The sequence below is a fragment of the Coptis chinensis genome, chromosome 9 (assembly GCF_015680905.1).
Source record: "Coptis chinensis isolate HL-2020 chromosome 9, ASM1568090v1, whole genome shotgun sequence".
Classification (NCBI taxonomy): Eukaryota; Viridiplantae; Streptophyta; class Magnoliopsida; order Ranunculales; family Ranunculaceae; genus Coptis; species Coptis chinensis.
Window position 1 is genome coordinate 5,526,599 of NC_141464.1, and position 25,286 is coordinate 5,551,884.

General features: G+C 41.2%; 1 protein-coding gene across 1 annotated transcript in view; it reads right to left on the reverse strand.

Moving 5' to 3' along the window:
• The window catches only part of LOC147474535 (ALBINO3-like protein 2, chloroplastic), a 37,386-nt gene that overhangs the window by 4,584 nt on the left and 7,516 nt on the right, over window positions 1–25,286 (reverse strand). Inside the window, exons 6-7 of the mRNA XM_086585109.1 lie at window positions 951–1,016; window positions 736–783 (exon numbers count right to left, since the gene is read on the reverse strand). Of these exons, the coding sequence (XP_086441235.1) occupies window positions 736–783; window positions 951–1,016 (114 nt within the window). The remainder of the gene's footprint in view (window positions 1–735; window positions 784–950; window positions 1,017–25,286) is intronic.

The following is a 25,286-nucleotide window of genomic DNA, read 5'->3' on the forward strand; positions in this document are numbered from 1 at the left end:
TGGATGGAAGAACAGATACAGGTGGTAATTTTCCATTTGCTTTCTCTTTAGTATCACTTTCTCTTTTTCTGTTTTCCCTTGGATTATTTTCTACCCACACCACGTGTCATGCACTACAGAACTCTACTGATAACAAGAACAAACCGATGTTGCAAGTAACCTGGATATCTTAAAAGTCAATATAATCTAAAATACTTTAAAGATCGCACCTCTCATCTACAGTGGGGCAATAATGTTTTAATATTTTTTATGTATCTCTTGGTTACTTTGTCAGTTGTTATTTGCCTCTCTATTTTTTAGTTATTTACCTAATTTAACCCTATCTAAAAGAGAGAAAGAGAAATTGTTGGGCTTTTGGTGGACATGTGTAAGAGAGATAAATGGTAAGATGAGAGGAGATAGAAAAACGTGCGTAGCACGTGCACCATTCTAGTGTTTATATATGACCACTATGTTTCAATTCCACAAGGCATGCCTTCATGAATGGTATAACAAAGGAACAACGACTAGGAATTAAAGAAATGGCAGCTGAGATGGTACGTCGTCAAGTAACTGCTGCTAGTAATAGACTTATAGCTACAAAGCCTGGTGAAATCTCGCATTGAGTTCCTGTGAACCTTTCTACCAAGATACCAACTGACATTTCAAACAAGGTTTCAACCTAGAATTTACCGTGAATTTTTTTTGTAAACCAAGAAGAGCCTAAAATAAAAAGGTAATAAGTCATGGACAAACCTGAACAAGAGTGAGAGAACTGTTAGTCACCCAGTAGAATAGACTGCCCTGTGGGATCACGAAACAAACACTAGCATTATTCTCCAAGTTGTCATGAATCGAATTAGGGATCCTCAACTAAATTGGATAAGATACCGAGCAAAAAAATAACTAAATTGGATAAGATACAAGCATGCGTGCGTGTGTGTGTCAGAATCTGAGAGAGAGAGAGCTACCTGAGGTATACATAACCCAATTAGACATAAAGGGACTGTTAATATGTCCAGATAGTGCTTGTAGTACTGCAAAAGAATTGTAACAACTTTGTCATAAACACTGTCACTACAAAACAAGGAGAAATCAAATAGTACACTCTAAAACCAACTAGGATTCAATTCAATTCAGTGTATATTTACTTGATTGAATTCTAAGATATTAGAATTTGGCTTTATATAGAGGTTACAACAAATAGAAACAAAACAGTCGGTGGCTTGAGAAACTGTGGGTGGCGTTCGGTTTTGTATCGAGACGCAGCGGTGGTCGCTCAAGTTTCTTTGGAACTTCGCTCACCACCCCTCGAGGCCGTGTCGCGCTCCATTTTGTTGGGATTTATACCAATGCCAATCGATTCCCCCACTACACAGATAACTTGTATTTGAATACAATCCAACTCCAGACAAATTCTAAATATCAACTACAACCTATACTAACATGCCCAACTCACTAAACAACTATTAACAACAGATAATAATGTAAAGCAGTAAAAGCAAAACCATAACACAAAGATTTACCGTGGTTCGGCCAATGGTGTCTACTTCCACAAGAGCTTGTTCTTTATATAAAGTGGAAAGGAAGATTACAATTTCTCCTTTCAGTCTCTCACCTTACTAGATCACTCTTATCTCTTTACAGAGTTGTATCTCTGTAAAGGTTATCTCTCAATCTTGATAGCTTTTACGATTGGGTTTTCTCTGACTTTTGTGCTGCCTCTCATGTATTTTCTGGGTGTTAGGTTTTGCCAAAAACTCTAACTCTTATATTGCAAACTCGCGGTCCCAATTTTCTTATGAAAATAGACTTTGGGCGAGGTCACGGGCAAGCAAGCACAAGTCGAATGGTCGCTAGTTGAAAAGTACTAGAAGTCTTCTATAGCATGTGGGCATGGCGGTCACTCGACATTTCCACTTGAGATGAAATCCTTTCCTCCTCATGTGAAGGATAAAGCCAACAATCTCCCCCTCCCGAACAGTGAGGGGACTTCCTCCATGCAATTTCCAAATCAGCGGAGGAGTGTGTCGCCATTAGGCAATAGACAACAAACATCAAACTTACCTTTCGGTAAGACTTTGGTCATCATATCCGACCCGTTCTTGTCGGTATGGATCTTCTCGATACACAAATGTTTGTCTTTGAGTACTTCTCTAATCCAATGATAACGCACGTGTATGTGCTTGGATCTAGAATGAAAACTCGAATTCTTGCTCAAATGGATGGCGCTCTGACTGTCACATAGAACTACAAACTGTTTCTGCTTTAGCCCTAGTTCGTCGAAGAACCTCTTCATCCATAGCAACTCTTTGCAACACTTTCGATGGCTGCAATATACTTTCGGCTTTTTTGTAGTGGAAATGGCAACACACTTTTGCAACTTTGATTGCCAAGAAACTGTTCCCCCTGCAAAAGTAACCAGATAACCGGAGGTGGACTTCATCGAGTCAACATCACCTGCCATGTCTGCATCAGTGTAGCATTCAAGTAAGGGCTTACTTCTATCAAAGCACAAACACGATTTGGAAGTGCCCTTGAGATATCTCAATATCCACTTAACACCTTCCCAATGTTCCTTACCCGGATTTGATATAAAACGGCTTACAACGCCCACGGTGAAAGCTATATCTGGTCTTGTACACACCATTGCATACATCAAGCTGCCCACTGCGGATGCATAAGGAATCTTTTCCATCTGACTCTGCTCATGCTCACCCTTTGGACACATCTCTTTGGTCATGCGGGCCGGCCAAGCGGATTAACCGGACGGGGCTTGATCCATATTGAATCTCTTCAACACCTTCCCAATGTAGCTTTCTTGAGAAAGCCACAACTTTCCACTCTTTCTGTCACGAGTGATCCACATCCCAAGTATCTGCTTTGCTTAACCAAAATCCTTCATCTCAAAGGACTTACTCAAGTCTTTCTTCAGCTTGGATATCTTGTTGATGTTTGGGCCAACTATCAACATATCATCCACATACAGCAATAACACTATGAAATCCCCATTTGGAAATCTCTGAACAAACACACAATGATCGGAAGCAGACTTCTTGTATCATTGCTTCGCCATAAAGGAATCAAACTTTATGTACCACTGTCTCGATGCTTGCTCCAACCCATACAAGCTCTTTATCAGCTTGCATACTAGGTGCTCCTTGCCTTTGACATCAAACCCCTCTGGCTGGTCCAAGTAGACATCTTCTTCAAGGTCTCCATAAAAAAAGTTGTCTTAACATCTAGCTGCTCAACCTCTAGGTTCATACTTGCGGTCATACCCAATACCACCCGAATAGAAGTCATCTTCACTACAAGAGAGAAAATCTCATCAAAGTCAATCTCTTTCCTTTGACTGAATCCCTTCACAACAAGGCGAGCTTTGCGCCTTGGGTGAGGATTGTTCTCCTCATACTTGATTTTGTATATCCACTTATTCTTGAGAATTTTTCGTCCTTGCGGTTTCTCAACTAACTCATAAGTGTGATTCTTATGCAAAAAATCCATCTCGTCATGCATGACCTTCAACCACTTCTCCTTGTCTGTACCCTCAAGTGCCTCTTGATAGTACATAGGTTCTCCACCATCCGATAGTAGCACGTACGTATGTGGTGGATACCTGGTTGAAGCTAGTCTCTCTCTGTCCGACCTCCTTGCCTCATATGTTGGTGCCTCAGGAGGATGCACTTCTGCTTGCTCTGGTGGTGGCTCATGCATCTCAGCTACATCTTCTATACCAATAGGTTCTATCCCATCATGAGCAATAGGATTTTCATCATGAGCTTCAAACTCATGGTTATCAATGCCTTCTGCACGTTCCATAGTAGGAACTTCTGATTATGAATCAACAAGATCATTGGTGAACGCCTGTAGCTTCTCACCCTCCTCAAAGTCTGCTATGGTTTGGTCTTCCAGGAACACAACATCTCGACTTCGGATTACCTTCTTGTTAATTGGATCATAGAGTTTGTAACAAAACTTTTCATCTCCATAACCCAGAAAAATGCACTGCTTGGATCTCTCATCCTTCCAAATATGCACAAATGCCTTGCACCCAAATACCCTCAAGTATCCATAATCAACATCTTTGCCTGACCATACTCTCTCTGGATAATCACTATTTAGAGGCTTTGACGGCGATAGGTTGATCACATGCACGGCTGCACGCATTGCTTCTACCCAGTAGGTTCTAGGTAGCTTAGAGTGAGATAGCATGCATCTTATCCTCTCTACAATGGTACGGTTCATTCTCTCTGCTATTCTATTCTGTTGCGGTGTTTTGGGAACGGTCTGCTCATGAAGAATCCCATGACTCTGGCAATACTCTTCAAACGGCCCATTGTACTCACCCCCATTATCTGAGCGAATACACTTCAACAACTTCCCAGTCTCTCTTTCCACCATGCTGTGGAATTTCTTAAACACGCCAAGTACTTCATCCTTGGTCTTCAGACTATAGGCCCATATCTTTCTTGACGCATCATCAATGAAGGTCACGAAGTATGAAGCTCCCCCATGGGATTTCACTTTTATAGGACCACATAAGTTTGTGTGCACTAGTTCAAGGACATTGTCCTTTCTGTGAGACAAGAATATTTGCAAAGACACCCTGTGTTGCTTTCCTACCAAATAGTGAGTACATGTATTTAATTGTGTACCTTTGATGTCTGGCAAGGCCTTTTGCTTAGCAAGTACTTCCATCCCTTTTATGCCCATATGACACAGTCTCTTGTGCCACAGTTCGGAGGAAGCTTCTTCTTCTGCCACATTCACTTCTGCTTCACATAAACTAGCCTATGTTTTGTAAAGAGAGCAAGTTTTCTTCCCTCTGGCTGCTACAATGGAACCTCTGCTTAGTTTCCATTCCCCGTTACTAAATGAGTTTACAAAGCCATCGTCATCTAATTTCCCAGCCAAAATTAGGCTTAACCGTATGTCAGGGACATGTCTTACATCCTTGAGTGTCAAGGTGTAGCCGACATTGGTTTCTACATGAACATCTCCAATGCCTATAATCTTCAAGACTCCACTGTTGCCCATCTTTACCTCACCAAAATCACCAGATTTGTAGGTAGTGAAGAAACTATCATGGGGTGTGACGTGGTAGGATGCACCTGTATCTACCACCTACTACGTACCCTGGCCTGAAGTGCTCAAGCATAACTCATCACCATCTGACACAATTCCTACTTCACCATGTGAAGCGATATCTGTGGTGTCTCTACCGGTGGTGCTTTCTTTCAACTCTAACTTGTCTTCATGTACGATACTAGTCTTCTCATCCCTCTTCAATTCTATGCATTCATATTTGAAGTGGCCATAGATACCGCAATAATTGCACGACAAGTTTTTCTTAGGAGGTCTGCTTGCGCTCCTAGATTTTCTTTTGTCCTCACCTCTAGAATGAGATGGTTTTCTACTTTTGCCTCTCTCTTACTTTTCTGTAACAAGGATCTCTAAGTGACAGGAGCTATTATATGCGTCCTTTCTTGTCTTCTCGTAGAGGTCTTCTAAAGTCTTCCACAAGCTGAAAGTTGTGGTCTCTTGGGATACAAGGCGGATTACATTGTTGTCAATCCGTTGTCTAATGCACCCAATCGCTTTTTCATCAAGCGTCTTCCAATTGGCATCGGATACTGTATCCGGTTTTACTCCCCATTCTCAATGGGTTGTGCCAGGTCCTCGCAATAGAGTAAGTCTTCCATCCTGGTTTTCCAAATGGTGTAGTTCTTCCTATTCAGACTCGTCATGCGAGTGTTCACAGAATGGTCCATTTCTACAAGTTATTTAAACTCAAATCTTCTCTCAGGAATTTTGTCAAACACCTTCCGACCAAGATTTGGATAACACCCTAGGCTAATATAACCAAGGCTCTGATACCACTTATTGGGGTTTATACCAATGCCAATCGATTTCCCCACTACACAGATAACTTGTATTTGAACATAATCCAACTCCAGACAAATTCTAAATATCAACTACAACCTATACTAACATGCCCAACTCGCTAAACAACTATTAACAATAGATAATAATGTAAAGCAGTAAAAGCAAACCACAACACAAAGATTTACCGTGGTTCGGCCAATGGTGCCTACTTCCACAAGAGCTTGTTCTTTATATAAAGTAGGAAGGAAGATTACAATCTCTCCTTTCAGTCTCTTACCTTACTAGATCACTCTTATCTCTTTACAGGGTTGTATCTCTGTAAAGGTTATCTCTTAATCTTGATAGCTTTCAAGATTGGGTTTTCTTTGACTTTTGTGCTGCCTCTCGTGTATTTTCTAGGTGTTAGGTTTTGCCAAAAACTCTAACTCTTATTGCAAACTCGCGGTCCCAATTTTCTTCTGAAAATAAACTTGGGTAGTCGCTGTGGGCAAGCACAAAGTCGAAAGCGCTGGTCGCTACCGAAAAATCTTGGAAGTCTTCTACGGCATGGGCGTGGGTCGCGCCTTGGTCAAGGCCAATCTGAGCGTGGGTCGCGCTCTGACATTTCCACGCAGAATGAAATCCTTTCCTCCTTATGTGAGGGATAAAGCCAACACATTTGTACTTCATTTGAGCGCATGTCGCGCTCTATACATGAAAACTAATATACAACTTTCTACACTCCCCCTCACGTTGGTGCATAGATGTCAATCATGCCTAACTTGACAACTGAGCTGTCAAACACATTATGAGATACACCTTTGGTAAGAACATCAGTTAATTGCTCCTCTGAGATTACGAACGGAAAATGAATAACCTTTTTGTCAAGATTTTCTTTAATAAAATGACGATCAACCTCCACATACTTTGTTCGATCATGCTGAACTGGGTTATGTGCAATTTGAATGGCGGCTTGATTATCACAATGTAAATCCATAGGCTTTCGAAGCTCGAATTCCAATTCCATCAAGACAGTATGGATCCATAGCAATTCACATACTCCCTGTGCCAGACCTCAAAATTCAGCTTCTACACTCGATCTGGCAACAACTTTCTGCTTCTTATTATGCCAAGTTACAAGATTTCCATCGACAAAAGTAAAATATCCTGATATAGAATGTCTATCAGTTTTATCACCAGCCCAATCTGCATCTGTGTATCCGACAATATCCAATACATCAGACTTTCCAAACAGTAAACCTTTGCCAGTGTCATACTTCAAGATACGAGAGACTGCATCCATATGTTCTTCGCTAGGACAATGCATAAACTGACTAACCACACTCATAGCATAAGCAATATCAGGTCTAGTATGAGAGAGATAAATTAACCTTCCTACAAGACGCTGATACCTTCTTTTATTAGTAGGAACTTGATCAGGACACTACACCATAACAGACTATTTGCAACGGCAAAAAACCGTTGCTAATAATTTTTACAACGCTTTTTAAGCGTTGCAAATATGGCGTGGGTAAAGTGTTGGAAAATTTTGCAACGGTTAATAAGTGTTGCAAACAGAAATTTCCAACGGTTATTAACCATTGCAAACTGAAATTTCCAACGCTTATTAACCATTGCAAAAAAAACTTTTTAACGGTTTTTAAGCTTTGCAAATATTATTTGTAACATTATTTGTAACGCTTGTTTATGCTTGTTTCGTACAAAATTTTAGCAACGTTTTTAAATTTATAACGGTTATGAACCGTTGCTGATGGGTTGCAAATAAAAAAAAAAAATCTCATATTTTGTAGTAACTAGCTAAACCTGCCCAATTTTATTATGACTATATCTCATTTCCATATTGAAACAAACATTTCAATTCCATGATAAAGTCCCCATTGCATTTTCATACCATTTGACAAGTAAATAATAGCAAATACAAGCAAAAGACTGAAAAAATAGGATATTCGCTAAACCATTTATGCAATATAACTTCAAAATATTTTCTAAGAATTACAAATTCATATTTACAAATAAGGGTAACATATTCAATACGATTTTCCAAGCAATCTTGAATCATTGCAATACCAAGTATTGGTGATGGCTTCACTCACTATAAATCCTAGTGCGGCTCCACAAAGTCCACCTAATTCCTAAAAATTCACAAAACAAATAATAAACTTAGAAATACCATAGTACTAATTAAACTCATGCAATTAATTAAATATTTGAAAATTCACCTAAAGGAAGTAAGAAGTTGAACAAATGAGAAAATGGAGGGTGGAATTTTAAGCTTTTACCTTGACGAAGAGCTTGAGGTGAGCATGATCATTTGATTGGGGAGAAATTATTTTGGTATGCTTTTTGCTTTTCCCTCCATCAAATTGATACCCTACACAACACACTGAGATGACCTCATGACGATTCTATAAGAATTTAAAAGCTAAGGTTTCTTTTTCGATGCTAAGTTTTTGATGCAAGGTGTATAATTTGTGCTTCTTCTCGCAATCTAAAATGGTTATTAGAGTTATTCACCAACCAGCATGTGAATTCAATAATTGCTATTATTCCTTCTTCTTGATTGAATTTTCTCAAGGCATCATTTCTTCTAATACCAACTGTTAGTCTTTCAAAATACATAACAATCCAACAAAATCTAGCACTATGTTAACTGGTTTGGGCTAATTATCTAAGAGAAACGGTTACTCTCACCTCACCTTCAGAACAAATAGATTCAAAGACGAGAAAACTTGAAGGACAACACCTAGGACCTATCTCGAGACGTCACACTTTAATTCTAATGTCTACGAGAGCATGGGTTGTAAACTTATAACGTAAAGTGATAAGAACTTGGAACCTTAACTATGGGCGTACAAAAAAAATGTATGTTTAAGGGCTAACTAATCAATCTTTAAACTTTTCTATATCTACTATAACTCAATCCAAAAAAGACCACAGCTATTACTCTTTGACAATTTTCTAAGTTCGAACTATATCTGAAAAGGAATCCTTGTAATTGCAAAAAACAAATATATGCATAAAAAAAAACTTAAAAAGCGAGAGATTGCGGAATCCTTCCAACTTGGTTAGTTGGCCACCTTCAACAAATTTGAAGAAGACCCGCATAATGAAAAGTGCTAGGACTTGCAGTACATAAACTATTTTTTCTTCATAAAATTGGCTTTATGCTCTCTAATTCTTATAAGTACTAAGGACTTCTCGATATTGATTTAACTAATATTAACAAAACTTTTGAAAAAATAAATTGGTAAATATTTAAAAGAGTGGAACACATAAGATTTGGATCTCATTACTCACGGAGGACCTTGCAGCTTCTACTTCACTATCGAATAGCCTAAGATATATATACCTGCAAGCAAGTGTCATATTCTCAACGATGATAACACGGTTTCCATGCATACATACTGTGTCCAAGAACCAAACAACCCCACAACTAGAATATAGCAACTCAATTTTAAGAGCAAGCAGTCTCAAAATTAGGCCTAACAGCTACATTCAGACATTATGTAAATGTATGGCTAAGTCGAGTCGAAGATTTCTTACTTCTTGCCTAGGAACTGTCCCATACGAGCTTCCCAATGACCGCATTTGTGATGTGTGACACCTCTGTATTTGGAGCTCCCCCTTGCGAATCCAGTGCTATGGCGGCAAAGAATGTGGACAAACTCTTCCTTGGTCAAGTTCCTCATTTGTTAATGATCAAATCGAGTTAAAATAATTTGCTAATTACAAAACCCTATGGTAAATGAAAACAATACTTAGCTTACAGATTATTCTATTCATGTCACAAAACACTCAAACAAACCACAAGAAAAAATAGCAGATAACATAATTTGACCCTTAAGAGGAAAAAATAGTTTAAGTACATAGTGCATGTGTGTGCATGTGTATTCGAACACAGAACTTAACATAAAGCTTAGCAACTAAATTGAATTGGAAATTACTAATTTTAACCATTCACAATAGATACCAATTCCAATCGAACTAGCAATAAGGAATTGCATTCACCTGTGACCACATCCATGCATGTGTGCCTTCTTCTCTTATAAGGAGTTGCAGCCATAACAGTGGTCTTGGAGACACAACTATGGAAGCTTTGTAACGACCATTTCCACTAACTCCAAAGACCTACACACATTTTTTATCCCCATTATGAATATTTTTAGCAAACTATAAAATAAACTCATATAAAGTACAAAAGAAATATAAAAAAAACACACCTCTGCTGTTGCCTGTTTGCTTCCTCCTTTTTCAACCCATCTCAAACATTTAGGCTTGTAAACTACCAACATGTTGCATTTGCAACACATAAATTTCTACACTTCAAAAGAAACGTGATCGATCCCACAAGAATCAAAATAATGATAAAATGGCAGTTAATTTGGGGCCCAAATTATGGATTCAAAACCATAGACTGCATCACGTGAGGTGAACTTTATAGGTTGACATCTCCCTATTTGGACCTTCGCTAGTTGTACTATATGATGTAAGGATCACATCTTAAGAGCTTCTATTGTTTGCTTTGTGCAGCTAGATGTACAATAGCAAGATTGCAATATTACAATGAAGAGATAAGCAAATGCACACATTAGTTATATAAAAGGTGCATGGTCATTTAGTTGAATCATTAAGTTCTTTAATAGGTCTACTTTGTCTTTAGATGATAAAGAGGCAGTAGTCATGACATCATTTTGAGATTCAGTTAGGACTTCTATCTCCTGTCATATCAAGATTCTATTTAAGCTCATTGACCATAAAAGAAATAAATATTGCTCCACACATATATACAAACGCAGTCGCACACAAAACCACCACACCATTTAACATCCAAAGATCATCAAACCATTGATAAAATCATACAATTTTATATTTATCTTTGAAGAAGTAAACAGTCAAATAGATATGTAAGCACAAAAAATCAATGCATACTAGGTAGGATGAACTATCCACTTACAACCAAAACCAAGTTGGAAGAAAAACGAAAGATAGAACGAAACAACCAATTAGAATAGTAAGTACAATACACCATTCCCCTCGGATTATAGAATCCTAAGAGAAACCATAGATACTCTAAATAGCAGAAGAAGATCTTAACACCAGCAAATAAAAACAATTTTTTTCTATCGGAGATCAAATGGATTGTAAAACTATGCCAAAGAGGTCTGAGTACCTTGAATAACAATGAACGATGATGACCCAAACCAATTATCAAATATCTAAAAGGCAGCACCATATTATTTAGAATTGCTCTTAAAATGTTGCTAAGCTCTCTATAGGATTTTAGCATGCTTTATGGATTTCCAACTGGTCCGCCCATGTAACCAGCAACCAAAGCAGCAAGGTCTCGCACCAAATCTCTATCTTCGTATCCCTGAGATCCTGATTTTGATTCAATAGTCATCCAAAAAAAAAAAAAAAAGGATCACACGTGCAGATCGAGAAAAAAAAAAATGCAAGATAACTAAACAAACAATTCAAGAGAAACTAAGTAAATTAATGAACATATATTATATAACTTACAACATCCCCACGAGAAATACCAAGTTGGGTAAGAGTAGAAACAAGTCTTAGATATCTTTCAAGCGTTTCCTTCCAAGTGTAGTTGACAAAACCATAAATAACATACACTCTATCTTTGTATACAATACCAGCTCTTTGTAAAAAGCTTTTGGGTGATAATGGAACATAGTTTGTAAGGCATTGGAATAGACCCTCCATTGGTTTCTCCGAAGAGAAATGTATTACTTGTGTTCTTTAACTCGAAGTTTGATGTAGTCGTCTAATAACAGATAGAAACCGAGTTGGTCGGAACATTTTGAAAGCAAAATTTTGAGCAAGATCAAGAGCAATAGTGATGACTCTAGTGTGGTTCAGAAACAAACGTTTTCATGTCCATATCATCCCTTTGCTTATCCAGGGACGAGGATTGTCTTTGTTCTTAAACTCTTGTGATTGCAAATTTATAGTCTTAACTCGTAATTGCTGGAAATTACAGTTTACAAACGAACAGATCAAATGACAGAAAATAGAACGCTCTGAATCCAAAAATAAACAAGAAAGAAGTTGTGGCTAGAGAAATAGTACTAAAAGAGGTTCAAGTTTCATCAAGTTGACATCAGCAAATAGTTAAAGATGTTACCTTTGGATGTACCAAGTCATCTCCTTCTTCATAACAAAATTCAGATCAATAATAGTAAGGAAGTTTCCTCATTTATTACCAAAATTGTCAAAACACTAACAACATACAAAAAATCATAGAAAAATATCAAATCTATTGAGGAAAAATGCGTATGAGAAGGTATTAAGGAAAAATGTCAGATATTCTGGATCTTTTGATGATATAAAACTGGATCTGGATCGAGATGATAATTTTGAGGAAAAAGAATTTCAATTTTAGGGATTTTGAAATGCGTGTGAGAAGGTATTGAGCCTTGCGCTCTTTGAATTGAATAGAGAGAGGGAGAGCGACAGAAGAGTGTAGCGGTGGTGAGAGAGAGGGATGAGACTGGAGAGTGTAGCGGCGGTGAGAGAGAGGAGAGAAAGTAAAGATATGTTTTATATTTTAATTTGTAACACTTCTCAAATGGTTTTTAAGTGTTAGCAATTAATTTATGAAATTCACCAATATAAAGTAACGCTTTACAACATTGCTAATGCTTATATAGCGTTGGAAACTTGCTAACGAGAAATAACCGTTGCAAAACAAAAAAGGTGCGTGTTGCAAATATCCTATTATGATGTAGTGGGATGAATGACAAGTTCATGATTCATCTCAATGGGTGTCTCCATTGGTTTGCAATCCAACATTCCTGTTTCAGCAAGCAAATCTAGGACATACTTCCTCTGTGAGAGTGAAATCCCCTTTTTAGACCTTGCAACTTCAATACCCAGAAAATACTTCAGTTGTCCTAGATCCTTCATTTCAAATTCTTTCGACAAATACTTCTGCAATTCATTTATTTCCTTCGGATCATCCCCTGTAACGATCATGTCATCAACATACACAATTAGAGTTGTAACCTTGTGTTTGATAAACAAGGTATGGTCAGAATTGCTCTGTTTGTACCCAAAAACTCTCATTAACTGTGTAAGTCTTCCAAACCAAGCCTTTGGGGACTGTTTCAGGTCATACAAAGCCTTCTTCAGTTTATACACCTTCCCAACATCTTTGGGATGGTTCTTCACACCTGGAGGCATATCCATGTATACTTCTTCATCCAAATTCCCATTTAGGAATGCATTCTTCACATCAAGCTGGTGCAAGGGCCAATCTTTATTTGCTGCAAGCGAAATTAAAATTCAGACCTTATTGATTTTTGCCACAAGTACGAAAGTCTCCTCAGAATCAATTCCATAACGCTGTGTGTATCCCTTGGCAACCAATCTCGCCTTATATCTATTAATAGTTCCATCTGTATTAAGCTTCACAATAAACATCCAATGACATCCAACAGTCTTCATTCCAACAGGCATATCAACTACCTCCCATGTTACATTCTTTTGAAGGGCTTCCAATTCTTCATTAATTACTTTCTTCCATTTTGGATCTTTCAAAGCATCATGCACGTTACTAGGAATAGATACAGTAAATAATTGATTTATGACAAGTACATGTGACTCAGAAAGGCTATGGTTAGACATAGAGTTAGCTATAGGGTATTTGGTAGTGGCTTTGATGTCTGGTTCATATTGTTTCTTAGGAACTCCCTTACTAGTTCTTTGTGATTGTCTAGGTTCGAGACTTTCTAACCCAACAGATTCATTAATGGTTATAGGAGGTACCTAGGGCGGATCATTCTGATCGAGATCTTTAGTTATTGATGTAGAAGGGGAAATGTCTTGTACTATAGTTTCAGATACATCCAGATCATGTGCTTCTGTCTCTACTGCTGCTACAGGATCAATTTCTACTTCAGGAACTTCAAATCGTTCCTCTAAGTGTTCCAATTCCCCAAAGACATCAGGATTCCTTCACCGGCACTCTCCCCCTAAAGGGAAGACTGGGAAACTCCCCCTGAGTAATACGGGTCGGATTCATAGAATGAGACATCAAGAGATATATGCATCTTGTCAGTAATTGGATCATAACACCTATACCCTTTCTGAAACTTGGCATAACCCACAAAAATACACTTCTTTGCACGAGGATCAAGTTTAATTCGATCTGGTTGTGGGATATGGACATAAGTTGTACATCCAAACACCCGAGGCTCCAAGTTAGGCATGGATGGGATGGACAAAAATGTATGGAGTTTCTGATAAGGATTCTGGAACTCAATTATCTGTGAGGGAGTACAGTTTATAACATAGGCTGTTGATTTCACTGCTTCACCCCAATAGGATCGAGGTACATTCATGCCAAACAAGGAAGCACGAACAACTTCCCACAACTGCCTGTTCTTCCGTTATGCTAAACCATTTTGTTGGGGGGGGGGGTACCAGAATTGGAGGTTTGATGATGAATTCCAATTGATCGGCAAAATTCAGACATGAGACCATTCACAAATTCGCTACCATTATCAGACTGAAAAACCCTAATAGATTGTTGATATTGTGTCGCCACCAATTTATAAAACCCAATAAACATCTCATATACATCACTTTTGTTTTTCAATAATGACACCCAAGTCATGCGAGTGCAATCATCAATAAAAGTCACATAATAGCGAACTCCAGAAAAAGAAGAAACTTTGGCAGGACCCCAAACATCAGAGTGAATTTTCATAAAAGGAACAGGACATCTATTAAGACTTGGTGAATATGAAATACGGTGGCTCTTGGCCAGTTCACAAATGTCACAATGAAACTCAGAATCACTAACAACTGAAAATAATTGAGGTTGCAACCTCTTAAGATAACTAAACGAAAGATGACTTAACCTACGATGCCATAACCACACAACTTCTTTTGCATTCTCGACCTTATTGACCTGATTAGTTTGCCCTAGAGAATTCTTCTGTTTCTCTCCAGTTTCTGTCAAATCCAGATAGTACAGTTTCCCCCTTCTAACACCATAACCAAGGACTTGTCGAGTCAGAATGTCCTGAAAAGCACAGAAGGATGGATAGAACGTCACAGTACATGTAAGTGCTAGAATGATTTGACAAACAGACAATAGATTATAAGCAAGGGATGGAACAACTAAGACAGATTCAAGAGTGAAGGTTTTAGATAACACAATATAACCTTCTCTGCTAACCGGAGTTGGAGTGCTATCTGCAGTAGAAACAGCAGTTTGAGATGAAGCTCTAAGACTTTCCACAAGGCTAGGGTCATTTGTCATATGGTCAGATGCACCCAAATCAATTATCCATGTACTATTCGAAATAACCTTACCATTCATACCTAATTGGGTTACATTAGCCGAAGCATGGTCTGGATGTCCATGCACAACATTAGCAATAGCAGCCTTGCTTATATTCTTTCATGGCCTCTTTGCGAAGTCCCACCAATCAGGATAGCCAATCACTTCATAACATCTCTCCTTGCTATGACCCAATTCCCTACAAACACTGCACTTTTTATCTGCATAAGGATTGGATTTACCTTTAGGGTTGCGTGAAGAACCAGAGAAACAGGGTGGAGTAATCGTCTTGCTATGAACAGCCAAGACAAATGATTCAGTGGATACAGAGTGCCCCATAGCCTGTTTCTCCGATTGCACCTTGCGAATGTAAGCATAGCTTTGCTCCAAGGAAAATTTAGGGTCCTTGCGAAGAATCTCTCCTTTTTGATCATACTCGAATCGAGTCCACACAAAACATAGAACCCTTAATCCGGACATTGTTGACATGTCCTGGACTACAGCTGCAACATTGTTATTCTGGGAGGTCACCCTTTGATCAATCTCCTGGAACATGGCCACCAATTCGTTGTAATAGGAAGGAATCGGTCTCCCATTCTGCTTCGCTTCAAATCACTTCGTATTCAATTCAAAAATTCAAGTTTCATCAGAGTAATCATAGAAGGTCTTCTCCACAGCCTCCCAAATGTCTTTTACAGTAGGAAGACGAATATATCGATTCATAAGAGAAATCTCCATAGAATCAATAAGCCAACTTTTCACATTTTCATTATCTGTTGCCTAACCTTCATATTCGGTCGAATTCATATCCGGTTCAATCTTTGTGCTAGTTAAAAAACCAATCTTTCCCCTTGCTCCAATACGCATCCGTATGAGAGGAGCCCATATGGTATAGTTGGACTCATCTAATGAAATAGATTTTGGGAACACGGAGTTCTCTTGTGGGGTGTAATGGTGATGAATGACGTTGGAAGAATTGTTGTCAGATTCAGCCATTGCAAAAAAAAAACGAAAAATTTGGGTTTTAGGTTTAGGGTTTGGAAAAAATTTGGGTTTGATTCAAGGATTCAAGGATGGTTTGATTAATGGTTGTAATACGCAGCGGATTTCAATAGTTTGGCTCCGATACCATGTAGAACCAGAGGATTCAATTCAATTCAGTGTATATTTACTTGATTGAATTCTAAGAGATTACAATTTAGTTTATATAGAGGTTACAACAAATAGAAACAAAATAGTCAGTGACTTGAGAAACACGGTCCTTTCAAAGTTACTAGAACTCGCTCCTTTGAAAGGCAGGTCGCACTCCATTTGTACTTCATCTGAGCGCATGTCGCGCTCTATACATGAAAACTAATATAGAGCTTTCTACATGCTCAATTCCAACAAAGTCAATTTAGATGATCTAAGACGATCTAAAATGGAATGAATGCAATAAGACCAACTATTCCAGACTCGCATAAAACGAGAGGAATCCCAAATCAAAAATAAAAATGGACCCAATTAGGCCGAGTGAGCAGTACAAGTTGTAAATGGGTGTTTTGGTTTTCCTTTAGATGTAATGAAGAGAGGAGAATGGGTTGAGGTTTTTTTGGAGAGACCGAGTTCGCTGATGAGCGAACTGCCTACATATCTTCTCTTAGTTTTTTCAGGGGAGAGAAGAATCAGGTCTCACGTAGTTCAAGTAGGTGGTATTTATAGGCCTAAGGGAGTGTTGATCTCTGAGACACGTGTACCCTCTTGTACATGTGTAGGGTGGAGATTGTGAATGTGTGTTGGGCTGGTTTTAGTATGAGTTGTGGGCTAATTGGAAGTTGGTGCGGTAGTCCCTATTTTCCGGTGGTGGGAAGTACGAGTAAGATTTTGGTAATGATTACACCTGGTGGTGTTTTTAACTGAGGCGTTCTGTCTCCAGCCGTTTATTCGTCCTGAGATATCCTTGAACGAGCTCGAGCGTACCACCTACATGAAGGGAGCTGCTCACAGATAAGTCTTGGAGGTCGATGTCCTGAGTTCGCTTATGCTTCGTGCGTACGCAATATTCCTTAATGAAGATATTGCTCCCGATCGGTCTTGGAGGTCGATGTCCTGAGTTCGCTTATGCTTCGTGCGTGTGCAATATTCCTTAATGAGGGTATTTCTCCCCTACACAGCCCCCTCTCAGTAGATTGTCTATGTCCATGGAAACGATCTACTGAGAGAAAAATGGAAGTACGTGTAGAGCATGAGCGAGCTGGGGTGGACGATCCGACTGAGATGCCGTAAAGCTTGAATCATGCGGCATGATGATTTGGCGGGAAAGGGAAATTGGCGCGTGACAGAATCGTAGCAGTTGGTAAAGAAAAGTGTCGCAGCGTTATTCGGAACTTTGAGAAGACAGGTCCTTGGAACACGTGTGCGGGCTAGAGCATAGGATGTAATCATAACTTCTTGGTAATTGAACGGGCGGTTGTACAAAATCAAATTTGGGACATTCGAAAAAGTATTTCCTATTTCCTTCTCCAACAAAAACGCAAGCTAGGGTTTCTCAGGTTAGTGCTTCTGCTGCTGCTGCCTTTTCATTTTCAATTTGCTTTCCTCTTGTTCAAGTGCGATTTGTTGAGTAAGTAGGTCAATGTTAGGGTGTAGGGTTTAAGCTTGGGTAGTTGATAAAAAGGAGACGTCATAATGTCTGATTCTGGCGATACTCGATCGGAAGAGGTTCAGGAGGTTTCATTAAGCTGTGGTGAGTATGAGGATGATAATGAAGAATCGGTGAGTGTTGGCATTCAGGTTGAGTTGGATGAGGAAGTTAGGGTAGACGAGGGTAATACATGATTTGGGTCGGAAGGTGCTGTGGCCAGTACGTCAGGTCGAGGGGAGAGTTCGTCATCAAGTAAGTTGCCCCCTAGGACGGTGGATCGTCGTGCTGCGAGCTCGTTCCCCGAACTGAGGGCAGCTTATGGGATCAACGTTCCCGATCTAGAGATATACGAACCACGGTTGAGTGAAAATGTACGTAGTGAAGAGTACAACCCGCCGAATGGTGGGGTAATCATCTGTGAGGGCCAGTTGAGAGCGTATATGCAAATACCGTTCTCGAAACTGGTTTGTGACTTCTTGGCTCATTGTTGGAAGTCTCCTTGTCAGTTTGTTGGTAACACCTGGCGACTGTTTAGGGTGTTCGACCTATTGAATGCGAGTGGGGAATACCACATAGGGGTATCTGACATAATTGAGCATTATGTCATGAGGCGATCTGGTAATCTGAACTTTAGTTTGCAAACGATGGCGATGCGTTCTACTGTGATTGACGGTGTAAGCAATAAGGCCTGGACAAAGAGGCCGTTGCTGCTAGTTGGCAACTACTGTGCTAGTGGATGTAGGTTGCAAACTAGGATTTGTAACATATCCAGTGGGTAGGAATGTCTTTCTTTTGTCGCTTTACTTGGTGATTTACTGTTGTTCTAACTGGCCCATGTCTTTGCTTTGCTTGTAGATTTTTCTGTGAAAACACGAACTGATCGGGGGGAGATAGAGAGGTTCGCGCGGCTGACTCGAGCAAAAAAACAAGCGAAGTTGCCCGAATTTGCTCATTTCTTTGTGGAAAAGGGGGGGCCTGCGATCCGGGAAAAAAAAGGTGCAAAAGGACCGAGCTCGAGGTCAGACTAGGCGAGGGGTGATGGAGATGCGCGCGAGTGATTTGGTAACGCGGGAAGATAGGAACCGGGCTCGTGGTGGCTTGAGACGACCCTCTAGAGGTGGTGCTTCAGGGGCTGGTGGGTCGAGCTCCCGACCTGAAGGGTGATGCTCCTTTAGAGCTGGAGACGGTGGTCTTCAATCCTCGTGTAAGGAGCAGGTCGGAGAAGAGAAGAAATGATGCCTCCGAGCAAGATGCTGCCCGAGTTGCCAAAGTTGCGCGACATGCTCTTGGGGAAAGCTCCAGTAGCGGGTTTCGGTGGTGGTGGTGGTCGGGTGTTACGTTTGCTCACGGTGTCAGTCGCGACCGAGCGAGTCATGGACTTGGCCAGCTTTGGGGCGGGGTCTAGTCCGTCTCCTGCGATCGCGAGAACCCGATCTACCGGGCGAAGCCGAAGGGTCCCCACAAAGCGAGTGGAAAATCTGATATGGTTGCTGATGACTTAGAGTCACAGTTTGTGTATCTAGATGACAACGGGGTTCAACAAACTGTGAGGCGAACTGATTGTAGCTTCAAGTCGAGTAAGGTATCGACTTGTCTGTTAGAACAGATAGCTCTAGACGGCAACCGTAATGATTTGGATAATGGATGACGAGGGCTAATTTGATAACCCTGAAGCGGATGGAAATCGCACAATGTCTGGTATGTGGATCTGTCCCCCTTTGATGTATCTGTTCGCTTATGTACGCTACTGTGACCTGGTTATTAACATTTGTGTGCAATTGCAGCTTGTAAGTGGGTTTCAGAAGTTGAAGGAGATTGCTCAGTTCACGGAGGCAGATAGAGAAGCTGTGGTGAAGCTGTCAGATGAGCTGAAAAACGTTCAAGACGCCGCTAAGATGGAACGTGAGGAGCTTGAAGACCTGAAGAAAGCACACCAAGCTTTGAGTCTGGCAAAGATGTTGAAGGATACCAAGGTAGAAGATCTGAGGCTAAACTATAGGGTGCTGAAGAGAACGTCATTGCAGCGACTGTGGAAATTGGTAGGCTGAACGATTATGCCTTGCACTGCAAGAAGGTTACTCAGACGCCTTCGGAAGCCTATGATGACCGGATGCCTGACTTTGTTGATTTTGGAAGCGGACTATAAAGCTTTGAAGGAGGAGCATGCACGCGAGATGTCTCGTACCGCAGTGGAATAGGTGCAGGGAGATGTCGGTAGTGTTCTCGCTTCTTCAGTGATCATTCCAAAAGCTGTGGTACCGCGTGCTGAAGCTGTTGCGTCTGACGTGCTTATGAGTTTGGATTTGGATGGAGGTAATGCATTATGGTTGATGGGAGGGATGCTGAAATTGACGAGTCACTTGTGGCTGGAGAGCTAGTTGTCAGCCTAGAGATGGCGAGTTGTAAGTTCGTCTTGTTAATCTGTTTGCTTGTAAGCTGTGATACAATAGAGCTGGTTTGCTGGGGTGACCTGGGCAGTTCTCCTTTCTTGCTTTTATGTGCTACCACTTTGAACGATCTGGTATCCCGTACTGGTTTGGGGTAACCATGTGATGATGAATATTGCTTAGCGGGTTGGATTTCCGAGTAGCTCAAAGAACTCGGCTAAAGGAACGAATCGTGGTTGTGGACAATGCCCGAACAGTCATTTCTTGCTTATATGCTATGCTCGTTGCTTGTTTCCCTGTTGTGTGTGTCGCTTATTTGATTGAATGTATGAACGGTGATACTGCTTTAACTATGCATGTCAGATGGATTATGGTGATAACTGACCGCAAGTGACCTGTAGGCTTGAATGAGCGTCCTATCGTTAAATTGTCTTTAGCTTCAGGTGCCGCCTGGAATGAGGTTACTAGATCGCTGTGATCTGCACATAGAGTAGGACGCATGGTGTTCTGTTCATTACCGAGAATGGGAGTATTTCCTCACGTGTGTGACACGTGTAGGAAAATGAGCGGTTCAAGGAGCGTAATGATGGCGGGCAGGTGGCCCGGACGTTTACGCCTCAAGGTAATTATGATGTGCTTAGGAAAAGACGTTACCTAATAAGTAAAACTGTTCGTAGAATATCAAAGGTATTTGCTTGGCTTCTTGTCTTAGCTCCTTTCTGCCTTATCGCTGTGCACTACCTTCATCGCTGCTTTTACAGGTACGTTTGTTTTCATTTTTGAATGTGATCTCTTTGAGAAGGAGTTGGTGTATAGTTTTAACTCATGCGGTGTTATCTCTGTTCGTAGGTTTGATCATGGCAAGGTGCCGCCCATATGTGAGAGGAGAAGGGAGTATGAGAGAGACTTCGCCTCTGATAATGGAGGAGATGGAGTTCGATCCTCATGTTCATGGTGATCATGGTAAGAGGAAGGTTGTTTCTGTAGGAGCCAAAGGCAACAAGCGACCTAGGAGAGCTGGTCGTCCGGCTGGTGGCATTGTGTTTAGGTCGCCATAGCATGTAGGCGACACCGATCGTCATGCTGCGGAGCGTAACGACCTGAGGCAAGGTCGCCAAGTCGCTGGTGAGAATTCGTCTCCACGCTGCGGGGATGTGGGGAGCGAATTCTACTACCTGGGGAAGACAGGGAAGAAGCGTACAGTGAAACGCTCAGACTGTAGCTTCCACTTGGCACCTATAGCGACTAGCCTTCTAAAGGGGATCGCGTTGGACGGCGACAAGGCGGAGGTGAAAGATGAAGATATGGAGACGTTATTAGGGATGATGGATATGGTCCCTTGTTTGGTGAGCTCCTTATGTGCTAAGTTGTTGTGTATGTTTCCAGGGTAATTTTGATCTTTAACTTCGTACGCGCAGTTTCTTGCAGGGTATGATAAATTGAAAGATGCTATGCAAAACGTTGAGACTGATGATAACCCTCACGTCGAGCTAGGGATGTATGCAAGCTGCGTGGGGGGCTGACAAGAGGAAGCTAGAAGTGATGACCACAAAGTATCAGAATGCTATTACCGAGAACGTTACGTTGGTTACGAATATGACTGATCTAAAGGGGGAGTTAGCTGAAGTGACTGCATATGCCAAAAAATGTCAAATGGTAGCAGCAAAAGCACGTAAGGCGATACCACGGCCCGCGGTCGCGATATGCCGCTCGACCGAATCATATCATGTCAAGAAAGCGAATCGGGCGCGAGGGAGCAAGGACAAGGTATGCGCGTGATGCTGAGATCTGCGCGACACACTACTTCTACTAGTGCTGCTCCAGAAGATAAGCATGTCTTGACTGATATTTGATGATGCAATCTATCTTTGTCTATTTTAGCGAAAAATTGTGAGTGTTGTTTACGTTCTCCTCTCTTATATGAGAGTTAACAATAGAGCTGTGTCGTCCCAGGCTTGCCTGAGCAGTTCGCTAATTTGGTACAGAGAACTGGTTTCCACGGAAGTGGCAGTTCGATGCTTTGTTAAATTTGTAATAGATGCCGATCTAGATTTCCTGGGTAGTCCCAGCAGATCGGTGGATCTAGTTGTTATGGCGTTGGCCAAGTATTGCTACTGATTGTGTTTAAAATGCATGTTTCTGCTTAATTGCTTGTAGTTAGCATCCTGCTTATTATGCATGTGGCTTGAAATAACTGAGGAGCTTGAGACTTAGATTAGAGACACGTTTTGCCTGTGATTAGTGTTTTCTTCCTTGTTCATCATGTTATAAGAAACGCTGGGAGTATTCTAGATAATCTGAATCGAGAATTAAGAGTTCTCCACTAGGTGCATTGATCTGAGCTTAGAAGTAATACTCAAGAGAGTGTTTTGCTCAGGCAGAGCGTGTTGGCGTATAGAAGCGTAATGCTCACGGAGAACATTCTCGTATGGTCGACCCTAGAAATATAGGTTCTTCGACGAGCGAGGTTCGGAGAGGCTATAGAGCCTGTAAGCTCCAAAGGGCTGTTGCTCACGGAGAGCGTTCTCGTCCGGTCGATCCTAGAAATATAGGTCCTCGACTTGACAAGAGTTGGAGAGGTTGTGGAGCCTGTAAGCTCCAGAGAGCTGTCTGCTCATGGAGAGCGTTCTCGTTTGGCCGATCCTAGAAATATAGGTCCTCGACTTGACAAGAGTTGGAGAGGTTGTAGAGCCTGTAAGCTCCAGAGAGCTGTCTGCTCACGGAGAGCGTTCTCGTTTGGTCGATCCTAGAAATATAGGTCCTCGACTTGACAAGAGTTGAGAGGTCGTAGAGCCCGTGAAGCTCCGAGAGAGTCGCTTCGCTGGGAGGCGTTCTCGTTTGGTCGATTCTAGAAATATAGGTCCTCGACTTGACAAGAGTTGGAGAGGCTGTAGAGCCTGTGAAGCTCAGAGAGTCGCAGCGCTTTCGCGAGCGCGTTCTAGCTTATGACAAACAGTATGGCTTTCGGAGAGAGTGTTGGACGAGTGTAAGTGTAATCGTCGCGGTTTCCGTGCTTAACCGTATGACTTTTCGATGCAAGTAAATAGAGTAGGTTGTAATAGGCAACATAAGACATTTAACCTTGAGTTTACACTAAATGAAAAATGGAATATACAATATCAGTGGTTTTATTGATAAAATTTTTCAGCAGATAAGTATTCCAAGGGCGAGGCAACAATTTCCCCTCTTGGGTTTTTATCCAGTATGCTCCATTGCCTATAACGCGTTCAACGATGTATGGGCCTTCCCATGTAGGTGCTAATTTGGAGTCGTCTTGCATCTTTTTTAGCACTAGATCGCCAGGCTGGAAAGATCTAGGATGCACTCGTTTATTGTAGGAGTTCTTCAGAGTTTGTTGATAAGATGCGATTCTGATGGCGGCTAAGTCATGCCGTTCTTCTAGCAAGTCGACCTCTCGCTAAAACAGAATCATTGTGTCCCGTCTCGACGAGCTCTGACCGAGTCGTAGTGACTGTCAGTTTGGTGGGAATTACGACTTCTGTGCCATAACACAAGGAGAATGGAGATTCGCCTGTACTGGACCGAGCTGTGGTGTGATGAGCCGACAAAATGTTCTCCAACTGATTTGGCCATTGGCTCTTGTTCCTTTCAATCTTTTTCTTCAAATTTTCTAAGATGGCCTTGTTGCTGGCTTCTGCTTGACCATTACTCTGAGCGTATTGTGGAGTAGAAAATGCATGAACGATCTTCCACTTAACTAGAAATTCTTTAACTGTTCTGCCTTTGAATTGGGGGCCATTGTCCATCACTAGTGTATGTGGCAAACCAAATCTGGTGATGATGTGAGTCCAGATGAAGTTTCTGACATGTGATTCTTTGACATGCGCTAAAGGAATGGTTTCGACCTACTTAGTGAAATAGTCGGTTGCAGCTAAGACGAAGCAAAAACCAGTGCTTTTCTGTGGGATGAATGGTCCCATGATGTCCATGCCCCACATGTGAAATGGTCATGGGCACGCTATACTGATCAGCTCGCAAGCGGGCTGGATGATGTTGTGACCGAATGTTTGGCATTTTATACACTTGAGGACGTATGCTTTGGTATCGATCTGCATACGGGGCCAAAAGTATCCTTGGGAAATTACTTTGTGGGCTAAAGAGCGACCTCCGGCATGGTTTCCACATTCTCCTTCATGGATTTCTGCAAAAATCAATTGACCCTGCTCTGGAATAATGCATCGCAAGTGTGGTCCACCAGCAGATTTCCTGAATAACTTGTTATGAAATAAGCAATAACGACGTGCTTGATATGATATTTGCCTGGCCTTGGTACGTACTTCAGGGAGTGTGCCATACTGGATGTAGTCTATGATGGGCTGCATCCATGTCTGACTCAACTGATTGGCGGAGAGAGGGAACAGATCGCTTATAACTAGGGCGTGCTCGACCTGGTACGCAGGTCGGCCGATTACTTCAATGAGTTGTCTTGGGACACAATTCGGTGTTTGAGTGGCTAAGTAAGCTAAACTGTCTGCGTGACGGTTCTCGTCACGCAAAAAATGATGTATGGTAGCTTTCTTAAAAGAAGGCAATAAATGATAAACGACTTGAATATATTTCGAAAGGTTACCTTCATGGGTAGTGTACTCTTTTGCAACCTAGCGAACGACCAGTTGCGAGTCACTAAAGACTTGAAGCTCTTGTACCCCCTTGCCAGAAGCGCCATCTGAAGTCCCATGATCAATCGTGCTCAGACTCGTTGTTGGAAGTTGCAAAGTCGATTCGAACTGACTTCTCTACCATAGTTCCATCGGGTGACACTAAGACGACCCCGATGCCACTCCCTCCAGGGTTGCTAGAGCCATATACAAAGAGAGACCAGATTGATTTGATACGTTCCTTTGTGTCTGCGAGCTCCGTTTCTAGTTCCCAATTTGGGTCATCGACAGGGAAATCTGCTAGGAAATCTGTGACGACCTGACCTTTCTGAGAAGTTCGAGGTACAAACTCCATGTGGTGTTCACCGAGCTCTTCGGCCCATACTGCCATTCGAGTAGTCTTGTTTTCTTTGTGGAAGATTTTCTTCAAGGGGAGGTCGGTAAGTACTTTGATCGGATGTGCTTGAAAGTATGGCCTGAACTTT